The sequence below is a fragment of the Salmo salar genome, chromosome ssa10 (genome assembly GCF_905237065.1).
Source record: "Salmo salar chromosome ssa10, Ssal_v3.1, whole genome shotgun sequence".
NCBI classification, from domain to species: Eukaryota; Metazoa; Chordata; class Actinopteri; order Salmoniformes; family Salmonidae; genus Salmo; species Salmo salar.
In genome coordinates, this window is record NC_059451.1 from 113,864,721 (window position 1) to 113,884,872 (window position 20,152).

The following is a 20,152-nucleotide window of genomic DNA, read 5'->3' on the forward strand; positions in this document are numbered from 1 at the left end:
GCAATAGAACAGCAGAATATATAGTGAATGTATGCAAACAACCATTTTTCCCATCTGACATCAGTGCACGTGCAATAGAACAGCAGAATATATAGTGAATGTATGCAAACAACCATTTTTCCCATCTGACATCAGTGCACGTGCAATAGAACAGCAGAATATATAGTGAATGTATGCAAACAACCATTTTTCCCATCTGACATCAGTGCACGTGCAATAGAACAGCAGAATATATAGTGAATGTATGCAAACAACCATTTTTCCCATCTGACATCAGTGCACGTGCAATAGAACAGCAGAATATATAGTGAATGTATGCAAACAACCATTTTTCCCATCTGACATCAGTGCACGTGCAATAGAACAGCAGAATATATAGTGAATGTATGCAAACAACCATTTTTCCCATCTGACATCAGTGCACGTGCAATAGAACAGCAGAATATATAGTGAATGTATGCAAACAACCATTTTTCCCATCTGACATCAGTACACGTGCAATAGAACAGCAGAATATATAGTGAATGTATTTTTACCAAGCCTGCCGGAGGCTCCTCCCCTCCGTTTCTCCTCCATTTCAACATCAAAACAATAACAAAGGTGCTGGGGTGAACAGTGGCGCTGTTTCCCCTAATACAGATAACATCTTTCACAACCAATAATGACTGTTTCTTTGCTTTCTTGTTTTACAGAAATCTCCTGGACAGAGACACATTCTCCAAATCAGACCCACGTAAGATTATCTTTTATACACGCATTTACACACACACACACACACACACACACACACACACACACACACACACACACACACACACACACACACACACACACACACACACACACACACACACACACACACACACACACACACACACACACACACACACACACACACACACACACACACACACGCTTACTCTCTCGTTCTCTCTGGCCCTCTCTCTTCCCCCTGTGAATCAGTGTGCATTTGCATATGTCAGATGTCGTATTTGTCACTGTAATCTCAACTCTGGCTCGACTTGACTGAGCAGAAACAGTCTGTCCTCGTGTACACCAGCCATAGGTTAGAGGATTCCTCTGCTGCTTATTCCCTGCTGATTCTAGAAATATTCAAAATCATGACATTTTAGTCATGTTTCTGGATTTTTGCCTAACCTTATCTATCATATCTGTCATAGAGATAATGGGATGTCTGTGGTCTGTAGTGTGTAGATAAGTACATCCTTAAAATGAGGACATTTGGCCCTCTGAAGGAGATGTGGTCAGACTCAGCACTAGCAAGGAGGGAGGACTCTGATCCGAGAGGCCTACTGGCTGGCTGGCTGGAGGCTGGCTGACTGGCTGGAGGCTGGTTGGCTGGAGGCTGGGTGGGTGGCTGGCTGGCTTGCTGGTGGCTGGCTGGCTGGCTGGGTGGGTGGCTGGAGGCTGGCTGGCTGGCTTGCTGGAGGCTGGCTGACTGGCTGGCTGGCTGGAGGCTGGCTGACTGGCTGGGTGGGTGGGTGGCTGGCTGGGTTGCTGGTGGCTGGCTGGCTGGCTGGAGGCTGGCTGGGTAGCTGGCTGGCTGGAGGCTGGCTGACTGGCTGGAGGCTGGTTAGCTGGAGGCTGGCTGGCTGGCTGGCTGGCTGGAGGCTGGCTGGCTGGCTGGAGGCTGTAGCATGTTTATCCAAGGAGGTACTTGTGCTGTGTCCATGTCTCTGATGTGCTGACGGTACTGACCCCAGTCACACAGCATTATACCTCCTCAGCACTGCACTACAAGCCAGGGGGCCCAAGACGCGCACACCACACACACACACACACACACACACACACACACACACACACACACACACACACACACACACACACACACACACACACACACACACACAAACACATGCACACCGGGTTGGGTAGGTTACATACTAAATGTAATCTGTTACAATTACTAGTTACTTGTCCAAAATTGTCACGAGTAACCTAACTTTTGGATTATCCAAACTCAGTAACGTAATCTAATTACTTTCAGTTACTTTTATATTACTTTCTCTTAAGGGGCATACAAAAAAGACAAAAATGTATATTACCAATTGAACGACATCTATTTAAGCAATAAGGCACGAGGGGTTGTGGTATATGGCCAATATATGCACTAAAGCACGACGCAAAGCGGAGTGCCTGGATATAGCCCTTAGCCGTGGTATATTGGCCATATACCACAAACCCCTGAGGTGCCTTATTGCTATTATAAACTGCTTACCAACGTAATTAGAGCAATAAAAATGCATGTTTTGTCATACCCATGGTATACAGTCTGATATACCACGGCTGTCAGCCAATCAGCATTCAGGGCTCGAACCACCCAGTTTATAATACCATAAAAATCAATGTTAGAGTTTACATAGCTGGCCATAAATGGATGTTGCATTTTACTTTATGGGTTGGTTTTGTAGGCTTGAGTGACAAAGTTACAGACCCACCAATATCATACCCCCAAGACATGCTAACCTCTCATCATTACAATATCAGGGGAGGTTAGCATTTTATATCATACCCCCAAGACATGCTAACCTCTCATCATTACAATATCAGGGGAGGTATGATATTTGTTTTTTTTGGGGGGGGTATGATATTTATGCCTCTGTAACTTTCTCACTCATCATTATTCACAATTCATTCAGGATTACCCCGTAATCCCGGTAGTGTAACATTTGATAAAATACTTTGTGAATTTCACCAGGTTCATATATTAATATAGCATGCTGATTTGTTATTATGCACGCCTGCATCCTGGGAATAGGGGAGTGTGTACTTGCGTTTTGCCCTGTCTGCTCATGTTCAAACCATTCTGATGCACTATGAGAGGTAGGGACGCTTTTTCTGTCATCTTCAGAAAAGTTACATTCCTTTAATCACAAAGCCATGACACACAGTGTTTTGTTTATGAAAAATGTTGGATATTTAGAGTTTACTTATAAGTGGATGATATTGTCAAGATGTAATTGTACTTTTTAGGATGAGATTAACAGTCTGAATTCAACATGTGGTTACTAGCTCGCTAAGGTATTGTATGTGCGAACGATGGCTAACTCCTTGACTGATCCCAGTCTTTTGTATTGTGCATCTGTTGTAGAAAGAGGCGATGATTGGCAGAACATATGTGCTCTACAAATATTTAGTCTTTTCTTTTGGATGCAGGTATGTGGTTTTATCTACAGTGCATTCGGAAAGTATTCAGACCCCTTTACTTTTTCCACATTTTGTTACATTACAGACTTATTGTAAAATGTATTAAATAAAAAATGTTCCTCATCAATCTATACACAATACCCCATAATGACAAAGCCAAAACAGGTTTTAATTTTTTTTTTCAAATGTATTAAAAATAAAAGGTAGGTATTCAGACCCTTTGCTATGAGACTCAAAATTGAGCTAATTTGCATCCTGTTTCCATTGATCATCCTTGAGATGTTTATACAACATTATTGGAGTCCACTTGTGGTAAATTCAATTGATTGGACATGATTTGGAAAGGTACATACCTGTCTATATAAGGTCCCACAGTTGACAGTACATGTAAGAGCAAAAACCAAGCCATGAGGTTGAAGGAATTGTCTGTAGAGTTCCGAGACAAGATTGTGTCGAGAAACAGATCTGGACAAGGGTACCAAAAAATGTCTGCAGCATTGAAAGCCCCTAAGAACATAGTGGCCTCCATCATTCTTAAATGTAAGAAGGTTGGAACCACCAAGACTCTTCCTAGTGCTGGCCGCCTGGCCAAACTGAGCAATCGGGGGAGAAGGGCCTTGGTCAGGGAGGTGACCAAGAACCCAATGATCACTGACAAAGCTCCAGAGTTCTACTGTGGAGATGAGAGAACCTTCTAGAAGGACAAACATCTCTGCAGCACTCCACCAATCAGGCCTTTATGGTAGAGTGGCCAGACGAAGCCACTCCTCAGTAAAAGGCACATGACAGCCCTCTTAGAGTTTGCCAAAGATCCCCTAAAGTACTCTAAGACCACAAGATTCTCTGGTCTGATGAAACCAAGATTGAACTCTTTGGCCTGAATGCCAAGTGTCACATCTGGAGGAAACCTGGCACCATCCCTATTGTGAAGCATGGTGGTGGCAGCATCATGCTGTGGGGATGTTTTTTAGCAGCAGGGACTGTGAGACTAATCAGGATCAAGGGAAAGATGAATGCAGCAATGAACAGAGAGATCCTTGATGAAATCCTTCTCCAGATTGCTCATGATCTCAGACTGGGGCGAAGTTTCACCTTCCAGCAGGACAACGACCCTAAGCACACAGCCAAGACAACGCAGGAGTGGCTTCGGGACTAGTCTCTGAATGTCCTGGAGTGACCTAACCAGACCCTGGACTTGAACCCGATCGAACATCTCTGGAGGGACCTGAAAATAGCTGTGCAGCGACACTCCCCATCCAACCTGATAGAGCTTGAGAGGATCTGCAGAGAAGAATGAGAGAAACTACCCAAATACAGGTGTGCCAAGCTTGTAGCATCATACCCAAGAAGACTAGAGGCTGTAATCGCTGCCAAAGGTGCTTCAACAAAGTACTGAGTAAAGGGTCTGAATACTTATGTAAATGGTATATTTTATAAAAACCTGTTTTTGCTTTGTCATTATGGGGTATTGTGTGTAGATTGATGAGGATTTGTTTTGTTTTTATCCATTTTAATATAAGCTGTAACGTATCAAAATGTGGAAAAAGTCAAGAGGTCAATGTCCTGATACTTTTGGAGCTCACTGAATTAGCCTACTCTGTTGATGATTATGTTGTCATGGACGACTGATTGGGCTCATTGCTTCCAGTTGAAAAATAAATGCTGCTCTCATGGAATGAAATACTTTGAGCACTACTGAAAAGTGCTATTTTTTATTTGAAAAATGTATGCTGTAAGCTGCATTTGCTATAGGACTATTGTTTAAGTTTTTGTTGGTGAAACTTTGATACCTCCATAATTTGCAGCTGTTTAAATATATCAAAAGTGCGCAAGTTTGAGCATGTGATGTCCAGTTTTTTTATCAGCAGGAATTAGATTGAGCAATAAAAGCCTCTCTCGTGTTCTTCTTAAGTTTAACTTGTTGTTGACAGTATGGAGCACAATACCATGGAGGAGATTAGAAGGGAGGAACTCCCTCAAACTTTTATTCCATAGACTGGGCTCCACACTATGCAGCTGTTGCAAGAGCGCATTTTGTCACTGGCTGTCCACTGGATGCAAAAACTATGATTGATAGGCAGCTTAAACTACCACATTATGTAAGGCACAAATAGCTAAATGAGAGAGCAGCAGTGTGATTCACATCAATGCGCTATGTAGATAACAATAAGATGTGATATCCGCGAGGCTACACCACTGCTGTTGTCCTTACCTCCAAGCGTTTAGTGAAGAGGGATAATCTTCAGATGTAGACAGCATTCGCACCATTGGAAGACATACACTACATGGCCAAAAGTATTCGGAGACCCCATCAAATTAGTGGATTTGACTATTTCATCCACATTCAGACAGCTGAACTCAACTGCATTACATGACGTTACATGACAGTACATGACAGTACATTACAGTATATTACACTACATTACACTACATACACAAATCATAACCACAACAGTCAGCTGGAACCCTATTTAACCATGAAAACATGCATGTCTTGGCCACTGATGTAACTACTAGAGAATGGGTTTCTCCAGAGCTCTTTTTGCTAGCGAGGGCAGGCAGAGTAGAATCACTCTTGTTGATTCTATGGACATTGAAGCCCTCTCAGGGGTAGTGATCATGGTCAGTCAGGTGGAATGGGGGCTCTGACCCCACTGATTCTGATGAGGTGTATTTTGATTTGAACATTTCAACACCCCTCCCTGTAGAAGGAATTGGCTCAGGTTACAGTAGTATGCGCTAGACTGTATTAAAACAGATTGTTTTGGGACACTAAATCTGTGCGTGTGTGTGTGTGTATTTTTAAACAATATACCTTCATAGCTGTTTATTTTGGTCCATATATTTGGGTGTATAAGTCCTCAACCGTATGATAGGTCCAACAGTCAATTTCATGCTCTTCTAAAGGTTTGGGGTGGGATTCAGACCCAGGGCCTCAAGCTTAATGATGAGCTTGGAAGGTACTCGGGTGTTGAATGCTGAACTATAGTCAATGAACAGCATTCTGACATAGGTTTTCCTCTTTGTCCAGATGGGATAGGGTAGTGTGCAGTGCGATGGCGATTGCATCGTCTGTGGATCTATTGGGGAGGTAAGCAAATTGAAGTGGGTCTAGGGTGTCAGGTAAGGTAGAGGTGATGTGATCCTTGACTAGTCTCTCAAAGCACTTCATGATGACAGAAGTGAGTGCTACAGTGCGATAGTCATTTAGTTCAGTTACCTTTGCTTTCTTGGGTACAGGAACAATGGTGGCCATCTTGAAGCATGTGGGACAGCAGACTTGGATAGGGAGAGATTGAATATGTCCAATAACACTCCAGCCAGCTGGTCTGCGCATGCTCTGAGGACGCGGCTAGGGTTGCTGTCTGGGCATGCAGCCTTGCCAGGGTAAACACGCTTAAATGTCTTACTCACGTTGGCCACGGAGAAGGACAGCCCACAGTCCTTGGTAGCAGGCTGCGTCGGTGGCACTGTGTTACCCTCAAAGTGGGCGAAGAAGGTGTTAACTTGTCCGAAAGCAAGACGTCGGTGTCCGTGACGTGGCTGGTTTTCCATTTGTAGTCCGTGATTGTCTGTAGACCCTGCAACATACGTCTCGTGTCTGAGCCGTTGAATTGCAACTCCACTTTGTCTCTATACTGACTCAAACAGGAAGTACCCATGCTAACGATTATAGGAGAAGTTGTACCCACTTGTGGAGGGAATAACTACACTGTTTACATTCTGCCATATTCCCAGTCACCTTGCCATGGTTAAATGCGGTGGTTCGCGCTTTCAGTTTTGCGCGAATGCTGCCATCTATCCATGGTTTCTGGTTAGGGTACGTTTTAATAGTCACAGTGGGTACAACTTCTCCTATACACTTCCTGATAAACTCAGTCACAGTATCAGTATAATCGTCAATGTTATTATCGGAGGCTACCCGGAACATATCCTAGTCTTCGTGATCAGAACAATCTTGAAGTGTGGATTCTGATTGGTCAGACCAGCGTTGAATAGTCCTTAGCACGGGTACTTCCTGTTTGAGTTTCTGCCTATAGGAAGGGATGAGTAAAATGGAGTCGTGATCAGATTTGCCGAAAGGAGGGTGGGGGAGGGCCTTATAGGCATCCCAGAAGTTGGAGTAGCAGTGGTCGAGTGTTTTAGCAGAACGAGTACTACAGTCAATATGTTGATAGAACTTCGGCATCCTTTTTCAAAAATTTGCTTTGTTAAAATCCCCAGCTACAATACATGCAGCCTCAGGATATGTGGTTTCCAGTTTGTATAATGTCCAGTGAAGTTCTTTGAGGGCCGTTGTGGTATCTGCTTGAGGGGGGTTATACACGGCTGTGACTATAACCCAAGAGAATTATCTTGGGAGATAATACAGTCGGGATTTGATTGTAAGGTATTCTATGTCGGGTGAACAAAAGGACCTGAGTTTCTGTATGTTATCACAATCACACATTGAGTCGTTAATAATGAAACATACACCCCAGCCCTTCTTCTTCCCAGAGAGATATTTATTATTGTGTTTCCCAAAGGCGTGCACATTTCAGTTTTTACACTAGCACTTACACAACTGATTCTCATCAAAGGCTTGATTATGAGTCTGCTACTTTGTTAGTGCTCGGGAAATATCAAAATGTGCACCCCTTGGGTCACCAGGACCAGGATTCAGAAACTGCCTTAGCATTTTAGCACTTTCAACTCTGTTCCTTTTTTTTGTCCTTTCTCTTCGAAAAAAATCTTCATTGCTGCCTGGGAGGCAGAGTTACACTGACATTTACATTAATTAGGAACAGAGCTTTCCTCTCATGATGTCATAGCCTAGGAGATAGAATGTTATCTTCCAGGTTTTCTTATGCTGTGTTTCCTCTGTCTTTTTACTGTTGTTTTAACTGCTGTTTCCTCTGTGTTTTAACTGTGGTTTCCTCTGTTTTAAGTGCTGTTTCCTCTGTGTTTTAACTGCTGTTTCCTCTGTGTTTTTACTGCTGTTTTAACTGCTGTTTCCTCTGTGTTTTAACTCCAGTTTCCTCTGTGTTTTAACTGCTGTTTCCTCTGTGTTTTAACTACTGTTTCCTCTGTGTTTTAACTGCTGTTTCCTCTGTGTTTTAACTACTGTTTCCTCTGTGTTTTAACTCCTGTTTCCTCTGTGTTTTAACTACTGTTTCCTCTGTGTTTTAACTGCTGTTTCCTCTGTGTTTTAACTACTGTTTCCTCTGTTTTAACTGCTGTTTCCTCTTTGTTTTAACTGCTGTTTCCTCTGTGTTTTAACTACTGTTTCCTCTGTGTTTTAACTACTGTTTCCTCTGTTTTAACTGCTGTTTCCTCTGTGTTTTAACTACTGTTTCCTCTGTTTTAACTGCTGTTTCCTCTGTGTTTTTACTGCTGTTTTAACTGCTGTTTCCTCTGTGTTTTAATCCCAGTTTCCTCTGTGTTTTGACTGCTGTTTCCTCTTTGTTTTAACTGCTGTTCCCTCTGTGTTTTAACTGCTGTTTTGACTGCTGTTTCCTCTGTGTTTTAACTGCTGTTTTGACTGCTGTTTCCTCTTTGTTTTAACTGCTGTTCCCTCTGTGTTTTAACTGCTGTTTTGACTGCTGTTTCCTCTTTGTTTTAACTGCTGTTCCCTCTGTGTTTTAACTGCTGTTTTGACTGTTGTTTCCTCTTTGTTTTAACTGCTGTTTCCTCTGTGTTTTAACTACTGTTTCCTCTGTGTTTTAACTACTGTTTCCTCTGTGTTTTAACTGCTGTTTCCTCTGTGTTTTTACTGCTGTTTCCTCTGTGTTTTAACTACTGTTTCCTCTGTGTTTTAACTGCTGTTTCCTCTGTGTTTTAACTGCTGTTTCCTCTGTGTTTTAACTGCTGTTTCCTCTTTGTTTTAACTACTGTTTCCTCTGTGTTTTAAACTACTGTTTCCTCTGTGTTTTAACTACTGTTTCCTCTGTGTTTTAACTACTGTTTCCTCTGTGTTTTAACTGCTGTTTCCTCTGTGTTTTAACTACTGTTTCCTCTGTGTTTTAACTACTGTTTCCTCTGTGTTTTAAACTACTGTTTCCTCTGTGTTTTAACTGCTGTTTCCTCTGTGTTTTAACTGCTGTTTCCTCTGTGTTTTAACTGCTGTTTCCTCTTTGTTTTAACTACTGTTTCCTCTGTGTTTTAACCGCTGTTTCAAGCTGTTTCCTCTGTGTTTTAACTGCTGTTTCCTCTGTGTTTTAACTGCTGTTTCCTCTGTGTTTTAACCGCTGTTTCCTCTGTGTTTTAACTGATGTTTCCTCTGTGTTTTAATTGCTGTTTCCTCTGTGTTTTAACTCCAGTTTCCTCTTTGTTTTAACTGCTGTTTCCTCTGTGTTTTAACTACTGTTTCCTCTGTGTTTTAAACTACTGTTTCCTCTGTGTTTTAACTGCTGTTTCCTCTTTGTTTTAACTACTGTTTCCTCTGTGTTTTAAACTACTGTTTCCTCTGTGTTTTAACTGCTGTTTCCTCTGTGTTTTAAACCCAGTTTCCTCTGTGTTTTAACTGCTGTTTCCTCTGTGTTTTAACTACTGTTTCCTCTGTGTTTTAACTGCTGTTTCCTCTTTGTTTTAACTGCTGTTTCCTCTGTGTTTTAACTACTGTTTCCTCTGTGTTTTAACTGCTGTTTTACACAGGCTTTTCCTTTTGTTTTCTTCCTCTCCTCTTGACAGTTTGTGTGCTGTACACTCAAGGAATCTCCAACAGGGAATGGAGAGAGGTGAGTTGAGGTGAGGGGGGAGAGGTGAGTTGAGGTGAGGGGGGAGAGGTGAGGTGAGTTGAGGTGAGGGGGAGAGGTGAGGTGAGACGGGGGGGTGAGTTGAGGTGAGGGGGGAGAGGTGAGTTGAGGTGAGGGGGGAGAGGTGAGGTGAGGGGGGAGAGGTGAGGTGAGGTGAGACGGGGGGTGAGTTGAGGTGAGGGGGGAGAGGTGAGTTGAGGTGAGGGGGGAGAGGTGAGGTGAGTTGAGGTGAGGGGGGAGAGGTGAGTTGAGGTGAGGGGGGAGTGGTGAGTTGAGGTGAGGGGGGAGAGGTGAGGTGAGTTGAGGTGAGGGGGGAGAGGTGAGGGGGGAGAGGTGAGGTGAGTTGAGGTGAGGGGGGAGAGGGTCCAAGGCTCTGTGAGTATTGCCTCATTCATTTTAAATCAATACAAACCAGTGGCTGTTTCTCCTTCTCTCTTTCATTCTAGTTTAGTCGGACAGAGGTGATAGACAACACACTGAATCCAGACTTTGTCCGTAAATTCCTCCTGGACTACTTCTTTGAGGAGAGGCAGAATCTCCGCTTTGACCTGTGAGTATGCACGTGTGTGTGTGTGTTTTGTTTAGAGAGGGTGAGTTAGTGAGAGTTAGTGAGGTGAGTTAGTGTGTGTACATGAGCATGTGTGGTTGAGAGAGAGTGGTGCTGTGTGTGAGTCTGTAAGCACAAGTTGAGTTACGAATAAAATATTTATAAAGTGAGAGAAAAGTGTTCACCTTTTAAATAAATAAAAATTCATACGAATTTCAACAACATAACTTTATGAATTCCCCTTGTTAATAAGATGTTTTGTAACATAATACGGTCATGGGGAAAAAGTTAAAAAGGTCAATATTGAAATACTCATGATGTTCATCATTTTTTGGAATTCATAAATGTATGTCAATTCAATTGTGGTCTTATCTCAGAGCACATCATATGGTTTAAATTGTGGTCTTATCTCAGAGCACATCATATGGTTTAAATTGTGGTCTTATCTCAGAGCACATCATATGGTTTAAATTGTGGTCTTATCTCAGAGCACATCATATGGTTTAAATTGTGGTCTTATCTCAGAGCACATCATATGGTTTAAATTGTGGTCTTATCTCAGAGCACATCATATGGTTTAAATTGTGGTCTTATCTCAGAGCACATCATATGGTTTAAATTGACACCATTGGTCCTTTATGTAACATGTATGCTATAGCTTGGAAAAGAAACGTGGGTGACAACATAAAGCTGCTTGTCTCCAACATTTGGACATTTAGTCTGCTTCATGTTTTGTTTCCTTGCCGCAATACAGCTGAGTGCCTGCCTTAGTGTTTAGTTGAAGAGAGTATGAGTAAGTGTGTGTTAAGTTTGAGAGACAGAGCGCGAGGGTGTGTGTGTGTTTGGGTTAGGAAGGGGGAGTTAGTGAGGATGATGGAGGGTGTGTTGGTAGCTTAGCGGACTCTGTTGTCAGTGGCTGAGCATCAGGCTGTATGACAATCTACACTGATGGTCCTCTAATGGCTCTCAGCAAAGAGTGGTTGCCGAGGCGCTCTCACACACCCCCGGCACGCACGCACACACGCACATACGCACACACACGCACGCACGCACGCACGCACGCACGCACACACACACACACACACACACACACACACTCACACTCACACTTACACTCCCGACACGCACGCACGCATGCACACACACACACACACACACACACACACACACACACACACACACACACACACACACACACACACACACACACACACACTCACACATGCAGACACACACACATACATGCACACCCCTACACACAGAAGCTGCCCGAGGGCATCCTCTCTGACAAATATATATGTGTACTTTTTCCCTTGTCATTATATGAATCATTTATGAAGATTTGTGAGTGACCGAGGCAAAGACGAATAGTACATAAGGTGCACCTGTGCATTCTGCCGTCTGCGGGCCCGGTGGCGTAACAATGTTCCCTAGTCTTATGGAATTACATTTGTACCAACATGGTACTGTATCATCTCTCTCAGCTGTGACATGGCACCTTGTCTGTAGAGACAATTATACACACCATCACACATGCACACACGTGCGGAGGCGCACGTACAGGCACACACACACACATGCACACACATGCTTGCACTCATGCACAGAAACAGGCACGCATACACACACGCAAAGTGAAAACACCTGAGCAAATGATTAAGGAAGGGGATATACTGTACTCAAATAAAACTGGTTTCTTTTTGAAAAGCTGGTGGATACATTTCAGCATACAAGTTGTTTTTATAGTTTTATGGAGAAGCTTCGTTCTTTTCAATGTCTGATTGTTTATAACCATTGACACTGACGGCCAAGCCTTTTTGTAAAATGGTACTATGATTTTCCACAATCAGTGGTTACATTTACATTTTAGTCATTTAGCAGACACTCTCATCCAGAGCCACTTACATTTAGTTCAGATAGCTGGGTGGGACAAACACATATCACAGTCATACTGTCACGTCCTGACCAGTTAAGGGTTATTTGTTGTTGGAGTTTGGTCAGGATGTGGCAGAGGGTATTTGTTTTATATGGTTTGGGGTGGTGGTGTAGGTAGTAGGTTGTTTTATTTATGTATTCCGGGGGTTTTGGGCACTGCTCTGTGTTTATGTATTTCTAGGTTTAGTTAGTTTGTTGTGGGTATAGGTTCTAGGTTTGTTTTCTATGTAGAGTTAATTGGGATTGGACTCCCAATTGAAGGCAGGTGTGTTGAGTTGCCTTTGATTGGGAGTCCTATATTAGTAGGGTGTGTTTGTCTGTGTGTTTGAGGGTAATTGTTTGTGAGCACTGCATTTATTGAACCTGCTGCACTGTCTAGTCGTGAGTACTGTTTATTGTTTTGTTTTTCCTGTGGATGCTTTTCGTTTTTTCTGTCACAAAAGAATGAGTATCCACATACCCGCTGCATTTTGGTCTTCCCTTCAACACGGCACCTTTTGTGACAGAATTACCCACCAAACCAAGACCAAGCAGCGGAGAGAGGAGCGGCACGCTAAGTATATGGACTATGGGGAGAGATGGACTTGGGAGGAGATTTTGGACGGGGCTGGACCTTGGCATCAGGCTGGGGAATACCGTCGCCCACGGGAGGAGATCGAGGAAGCGAAGGCTGAGAGGCGGCGTTTTGAAGCCATGAACGCGCTGGCGAGGAAGCCGGAGAGGCACCCCCAAGATTTTTTTTTAGGGGGGGGCACACGGGTAGTTTGGCTAGGTCTAGGAAGAGCCATAAGCCAGCTACCCGTGAGTATGTGGAGATGCGTAGGGAGGTGAGAGCGCCGTGTTTCGCTGAGGTGCGCACTATCTCGCCTACACGCATGCACAGCCCAGTCCGCCCTGCACCAGCACCCCGCTCGTGCAGGGCTACTAGTTCCATCCAGCCAGGACGGGTTGTGCAGGCGGTGCGATCACGGCCACCTGCGCGCCTCCATGGCCCAGTCTTTCCGGTTCCTGCCTCGTGCTTTCCCGGAAGTGAGTACCTCCAGTCTGGCACGACCAATACCAGCAACCCGGACCAAGCTTCCCAGTAGTCAGCCTAGTCCTGTTCAGCCTGTTCCCGCTCCCCGCACTAGCCTGAAGATGCGTGTGCCCAGACTGGCACATCCAATACCAGCCCCATGCATCAGGCATCTAGTGCGTCTGCCCGAGTGGCCCGACTGCCCTCCGGGTCTGCCCGAGTGGCCCGACTGCCCTCCGGTCCAGCCCGAGTGGCCTCCTGTCCTCCGGCCCAGCCCGAGTGGTCCGTCTGCCAGGGTCAGCCCGAGTGGCCCGTCTGCCCGGCGCAGCTATCGGCGCCACCGAAGTGGGCGACGCCGAAGGTGGAGTGAGGTCCACATCCTGCACCTGAGCCACCTCCAGGATAGGTGGGTTGGGGAGGCAGGGTGTAGCACAGTGCCGTCGTTGACGGCAGCCACCCTCCCTTCCCTCCCTTATTGTTTAGGGGGATATTTTTTGTTTGGGGGTTTGTTTTTTCTTTTAGGTGCATTCCGGGGTCTGCATCTTTAGAGGGGGGGGGTACTGTCACGTCCTGACCAGTTAAGGGTTATTTGTTGTTGGAGTTTGGTCAGGATGTGGCAGAGGGTATTTGTTTTATATGGTTTGGGGTGGTGGTGTAAGTAGTAGGTTGTTTTATTTATGTATTCCGGGGGTTTTGGGCACTGCTCTGTGTTTATGTATTTCTAGGTTTAGTTAGTTAGTTGTGGGTATAGGTTCTAGGTTTGTTTTTTATGTAGAGTTAATTGGGATTGGACTCCCAATTGAAGGCAGGTGTGTTGAGTTGCCTTTGATTGGGAGTCCTATATTAGTAGGGTGTGTTTGTGGGTAATTGTTTGTGAGCACTGCATTTATTGAGCCTGCTGCACTGTCTAGTCGTGAGTATTGTTTTGTTTTTCCTGTGGATGCTTTTCGTTTTTTCCATTAAAAGAATGAGTATCCACATACCCGCTGCATTTTGGTCTTCCCTTCAACACGGCACCTTTTGTGACACATACACTCTTAGAAAAAAGGGTTATTTGCGGAGGTATTGAATGGTTCAACCTAGAATCTTTAACGTCATAAGAACCATTTTTGGAAGTAAGGGTTCTTTGACGATTCTTTGGAAGGCACAAAGGATTCTTTGGAAGACAAGAAGGGTTCCACATAGAACTAAATATCATGATTCCCAGCATGCTCTATTGCAGGGTGATTTTAAGAATTGTTTGTTCTAATAGCTGTGTTTTTGCATGTACATTGATTGATAGATACATTTTATGCTACAAAGAAATATAGCATACAATTTTCTAAACTAATCCAATCTGTTAGTAGTTGGACTTATTGCATCCGTTACTGAGATGGTTGTTCCAGTTTAGATGATTGAGGTAGTCTTCCCTACCCTGGCAGTCATTCTGAATGCAGATTGAGGGTGATAAAACATTCCACTTGATGGATATCCTAACTCTGGCTGGATTCCAATAAGAATTAAACATCACTTGGCAATCCAGAATAGTGAAGGGAAAGGGGTTACCTAGTCAGTTGTACAACTGAATGCATCTTCCACATTTAACCCAACCCCTCTGAATAAGAGAGGAGCGGAGAGCTGCCTTAATCGACATCCACGGTGCCCAGGGAACAGTGAGTTAACTGCCTTGCTCAGGGGCAGAACGACAGTTTTACCTTGTCAGCTTGGGGATTCGATCCAGCAACCTTTCGGTTACAGGCCCAACGCTCCTAACCGCCAGTCTACCTGCCTCAAGTGTGACTTGCAGGCCTGATGTGGCCCGTAAACCAGGAGTTTCCTAACATCACTGTGTTAGGCTATAAGATGGCCTCAAAGAAAGGCCTTATGTACAGTTCCTTGCAAAAATATTCACCCCCCTTTGGCATTTTTTCTATTTTGTTGCATTACAACCTGTAATTTAAAGTGATTTTTATTTGGATTTCATGTAATGGACATACAAAATAGTCCAAATTGGGGAAGTTATTTTTTTTTTTTTATTGTTTCAAAAAATGTACAATAATTTAAAAGGAAAAAAAAAAGTGGTGTGTGCACATGTATTCACCCCTTTTGCTATGAAGCCCCTAAATAAGATCTGGTGCAACCAATTACCTTCATGAGTCACATAATTTCTTAAATAAAGTCCACCTGTGTGCAATCTAAGTATCACATGATTTGTCACATGATCTCAGTATATATACACCTGTTCTAAAAGGCCCCAGAGTCTGCAACCCCACTAAGCAAGGGGCACCACCAAGCAAGCGACACCATGAAGACCAAGGAGCTCTCCAAACAGGTCAGGGACAAAGTTGTGGGGAAGTACAAATCAGGGTTGGGTTATAAAAAAAATCTGAAACTTTGAACATGCCACGGAGCACCAATTAATCCATTATTAAATAAATGGAAAGAATATGGCACCACAACAAACCTGCCAAGGGAGGGCCGCCCACCAAAACTCACAGACCAGGCAAGGAGGGCATTAATCAGAGAGGCAACAAAGAGACCAAAGATAACCCTGAAGGAGCTGCAAAGCTCCACAGCGGAGATTGGAGTATCTGTCCATAGGACCACTTTAAGCCGTACACGCCACAGAGCTGGGCTTTATGGAAGAGTGGCCAGAAAATGAGAACACCATCCCCACAGTGAAGCATGGCGGTGGCAGCATCATGCTGTGGGAATGTTTTTCATCAGCAGGGACTGGGAAACTGGTCAGAATTGAAGAAATGATGGATGGCGCTAAATACAGGGAAATTCTTGAATCCTGTTTCAGTCATCAAGAGATTTGAGACTGGGATGGAGGTTCACCTTCCAGCAGGACAATGACCCTAAGCATACTGCTAAAGCAACACTTGAGTGGTTTAAGGGGAAACATTTAAATGTCTTAGAATGGCCTAGTCAAAGCCCAGACCTCAATCCAATAGAGAATCTGTGGTATGACTTAAAGATTACTGTACACCTGCAGAACCCATCCAACTTGAAGGAGCTGGAGGAGTTTTGCCTTGAAGAATGGGCAAAAATCCCAGTGGCTAGATGTGCTAAGCTTATAGAGACAAACCATAAGAGACTTGCAGCTGTAATTGCTGCAAAAGGTGTCTCTACAAAATATTGACTTGGGGGGGTGAATAGTTACGCACACTCAAGTTTTCAGTTTTTTTGTCTTATTTCTTGTTTGTTTCACAATAAAAAATATTTAGCATCTTCAAAGTGGTAGGCATGTTGTGTAAATCAAATGATACAACCCCCCCAAAAATCTATTTTAATTCCAGGTTATAAGGCAACAAAATAGGAAAAATGCCAAAGGGGGTAAATACTTTCGCAAGTCATTGTAATTGTCATAAATAATTGATTTTCAAAGGCTGGTGGAAACGTTCATAGAGGGTTCTAGGAAGAACCTTTAGAGGATGAAAGGGTTCTTGGAATAACCCTTCATAGAGAGTTCTAGATAGAACCATTCACAGGGGGTTCTATGAAGATCCCTACATAAAGAGTTGTAGGTAGAACCCTCCACATAGGGTTCTACCTACCACCAAAAAGGGTTCTACCTAAAACTCTCTATGAAGGGTACAAACCGAAGAACCCTACATGGTTCAACTTACCACCTTTTTTTTCTCTAAGAGTGTTGTAAGAACATTTTTCCTCAATAAAGTAGCTGTCAGCAAAGTCAGAGCTAGTAATGGGGGGAAAAAGTCAAGTGTGAGTGTTAGTTCACGAAAGGTAATTCTAATGAAAAAATATATATATTCTTTACTAGTTTTTTTTTTTATTTGATTTTTTTATTATGTGTCGTTTCCTGTTTCTCTCCAGGTATGACCTCGACTCGAAAAGCGACAACCTGTCTAAACATGTGAGTTGCCTTTTTCCTCTCCTGTATAACCAGTCTGTCTGTTCAGTAATGCTCTCATAGGACAAATACAGATAGTCTCTAGAACTCCTTCCAGTCCCAAACCATATCACAGACGCGATGCCAGGTGATGCTAAGACCAAACTGCTAGTCTCTGGCTAGGCTACCACTGTAGTTCTAGGGTGGCTGTGACTTTATCAAGAGCTCCTCTCTCCATCCGTCCACACATCCAGCAGAGTAGCCCCAGCTCCCCTCGAAGCCCCAGGCTAACACTGAAAGCACTGAGCACACAGAGTCACTCTCAGTATGATGACTGAGGACGCTTGGATGCGCCCTGTCGCCACTGCAGATGTGGGGGATTGGAGATATGGCACGCAGCGTTAGCTTGGCTTCCATTGTCTATCCACGTTTCCACGTTCTCTCCATACTAGCTGCCTGCCCGCCCACCCACGGCGCTAAAAATAAATGCGAACTGAAAACGCGTAAAAGTACAATATCTCTCTTGGCAGCATCCACCGATGCGAAGACGGGGACGGTAGGGAGACCCATCACAGCAGATGTTTTTCTCTGGCCATATTGTTTCCATACCTCGAGCTGATTGGACTGGGGAACGCTGACCACGTTTCACGGATAGAGAACAGTAATGCACAATTAACTAGTCTTTATGTTTTTTTCTAATACGTCATGTAACTCCCTGACCATGCATTTCAGATCAGATTTCCTATTGGTTGAACCATTTTGTCATCTGATGGTTTTTAGGGCTTTGGTAGCCTAGCAGAGACTTGGCCTATTCTCCAGAGGTTTGCTGGTCTGTTGTGTTCAGTACAAACCTGCCCCTCTCTGCCTCTTGTGGAAAGCTTACCCCACCGCTAGCCCATCCTGCATATCATATTAGTGACACCACAGACCCCCAGGAGTTCTAAAATCTGCACTGAAGGAGGAATGGCTTTTTCTACACTCTCTCTCTCTCTCTCTCTCTCTCTCTCTAGCTCTCTCTCTAGCTCTCTCTCTAGCTCTCTCCGAAGAAGAAAATAGTTTTTGTCATTTTTAGCAAGAGGCCCTGACTGCACGGTGGGACGGGGAGGGGAGGAGCGATCATCACCGACCGGCAGAATAGATCCTAGGAGCAGCTTTCTGCCCGCTGGACCAAACACAGCTCATCTGTCAAGTGCATTTATTCTACACAAAGCAGAGCAGAGCCAGCCAGGCCCAGTAGCACTGCATGTTACAAGTCCTCACTCCTCAAGTCTCATAAACACAGCTAGTTTCATTTCATGGCCCCAACCCAAAGGCCCTGTGCAAACAACACCATGCACACAAAACACTACTACCCTCTCTACTTGTGTTGCCAAGCAACCATGGCATAATTGGCAGAGAGTGCCAGAAAGTCCAATGCGCTGTGTATTAGTGTCAAATTGTCAAAGCCATGTAGAGTCACATGTAGGCACCATGGCCCAGTTGGTTAGGGCATGGTTGAGACGCTTACAGGACCAAGTTTTAGGGTTGATTCTCCCTGTGTGTTACCTGTATGTGTTACCTGTATGTGTTACCTGTATGTGTTACCTGTATGTGTTACCTGTGTGTTACTTATATGTTACCTGTACGTGTTACCTATGTGTTATCTGTATGTTGCAATACCTGTATGTGTTACATGTATGTCACCTATATGTTACTTGTATGTGTTACCTGTATGTTACCTATATGTTACTTGTATGTGTTACCTATATGTTACCTGTATGTGTTACCTATATGTTACCTCTGTGTTACCTGTATGTTACAATACCTGTATGTGTTACATGTATGTTGCCTATATGTTACGTGTATATGTTACCTTCATCTGTTCAAACAATAGTACGCAAGTATAAACACCATGGGACCACGCAGCCATCATACCGCTCAGGAAGGAGACGTGTTCTGTCTCTATAGAGATGAACGTTCTTTAGTGCGAAAAGTGCAAATCAATCCCAGAACAACAGAAAAAGACCTTGTGAAGATGCTGGAGGAAACAGGTACAGAAGTATCTATATCCACAGTAAAACGAGTCCTATATCGACATAACCTAAAAGGCCGCTCAGCAAGGAAGAAGCCACTGCTCCAAAACCGCCATAAAAAAGCCAGACTACGGTTTGCAACTGCACATGGGGACAAAGATTGTACTTTTTGGAGAAATGTCCTCTGGTCTGATGAAACAAAAATAGAACTGTTTGGCCATAATCACCATCGTTATGTTTGGAGGAAAAAGGGGGAGGCTTGTCAGCCGAAGAACACCATCCCAACCATGAATCACAGGGGTGGCAGCATCATGTTGTGGGGGTGCTTTGCTGCAGGAGGGACTGGTGCACTTCACAAAATAGATGGAATCATGAGGTAGGAAAATTATGTGAATATATTGAAGCAACATCTCAAGACATCAGTCAGGAAGTTATTATAGCTTGGTCGCAAATGGGTCTTCCAAATGGACAATGACCCCAATCATCCTTCCAAAGTTGTAGCAAACTGGCTTGGACAACAAAGTCAAGGTATTGGAGTGGCCATCACAAAGCCCTGACCTCAATCCCATAGAAAATGTGTGGGCAGAACTGAAAAAGCATGTGCGAGCAAGGAGGCCTAGAAACCTGACTCAGTTACACCAGCTCTGTCAGGAGGAATGGGCCAAAATTCACCCAACTTATTGTGGGAAGCTTATGGAAGGCTACCCCGAAACATTTGACCTAAGTTAAACAATTTAAAGGCAATGCTACCAAATACTAATTGAGTGTATGTAAACTTCTGACCCACTGGGAATGTGATGAAAGAAATAAAAGCTGAAATAAATCATTCTCTGTACTATTATTCTGACATTTCACATGTGTGTTATCTATATGTTACCTGTATGTGTTACCTATGTGTTACCT

At 43.8% G+C, this 20,152-nt stretch overlaps 1 protein-coding gene across 1 annotated transcript in view; it reads left to right on the forward strand.

Moving 5' to 3' along the window:
* The window catches only part of LOC106561599 (copine-8), an 87,546-nt gene that overhangs the window by 24,719 nt on the left and 42,675 nt on the right, over positions 1–20,152 (forward strand). Inside the window, exons 2-5 of the mRNA XM_045688455.1 lie at positions 693–733; positions 9,841–9,887; positions 10,352–10,455; positions 17,222–17,261. Coding sequence (XP_045544411.1) covers positions 693–733; positions 9,841–9,887; positions 10,352–10,455; positions 17,222–17,261 — 232 coding nt within the window. The remainder of the gene's footprint in view (positions 1–692; positions 734–9,840; positions 9,888–10,351; positions 10,456–17,221; positions 17,262–20,152) is intronic.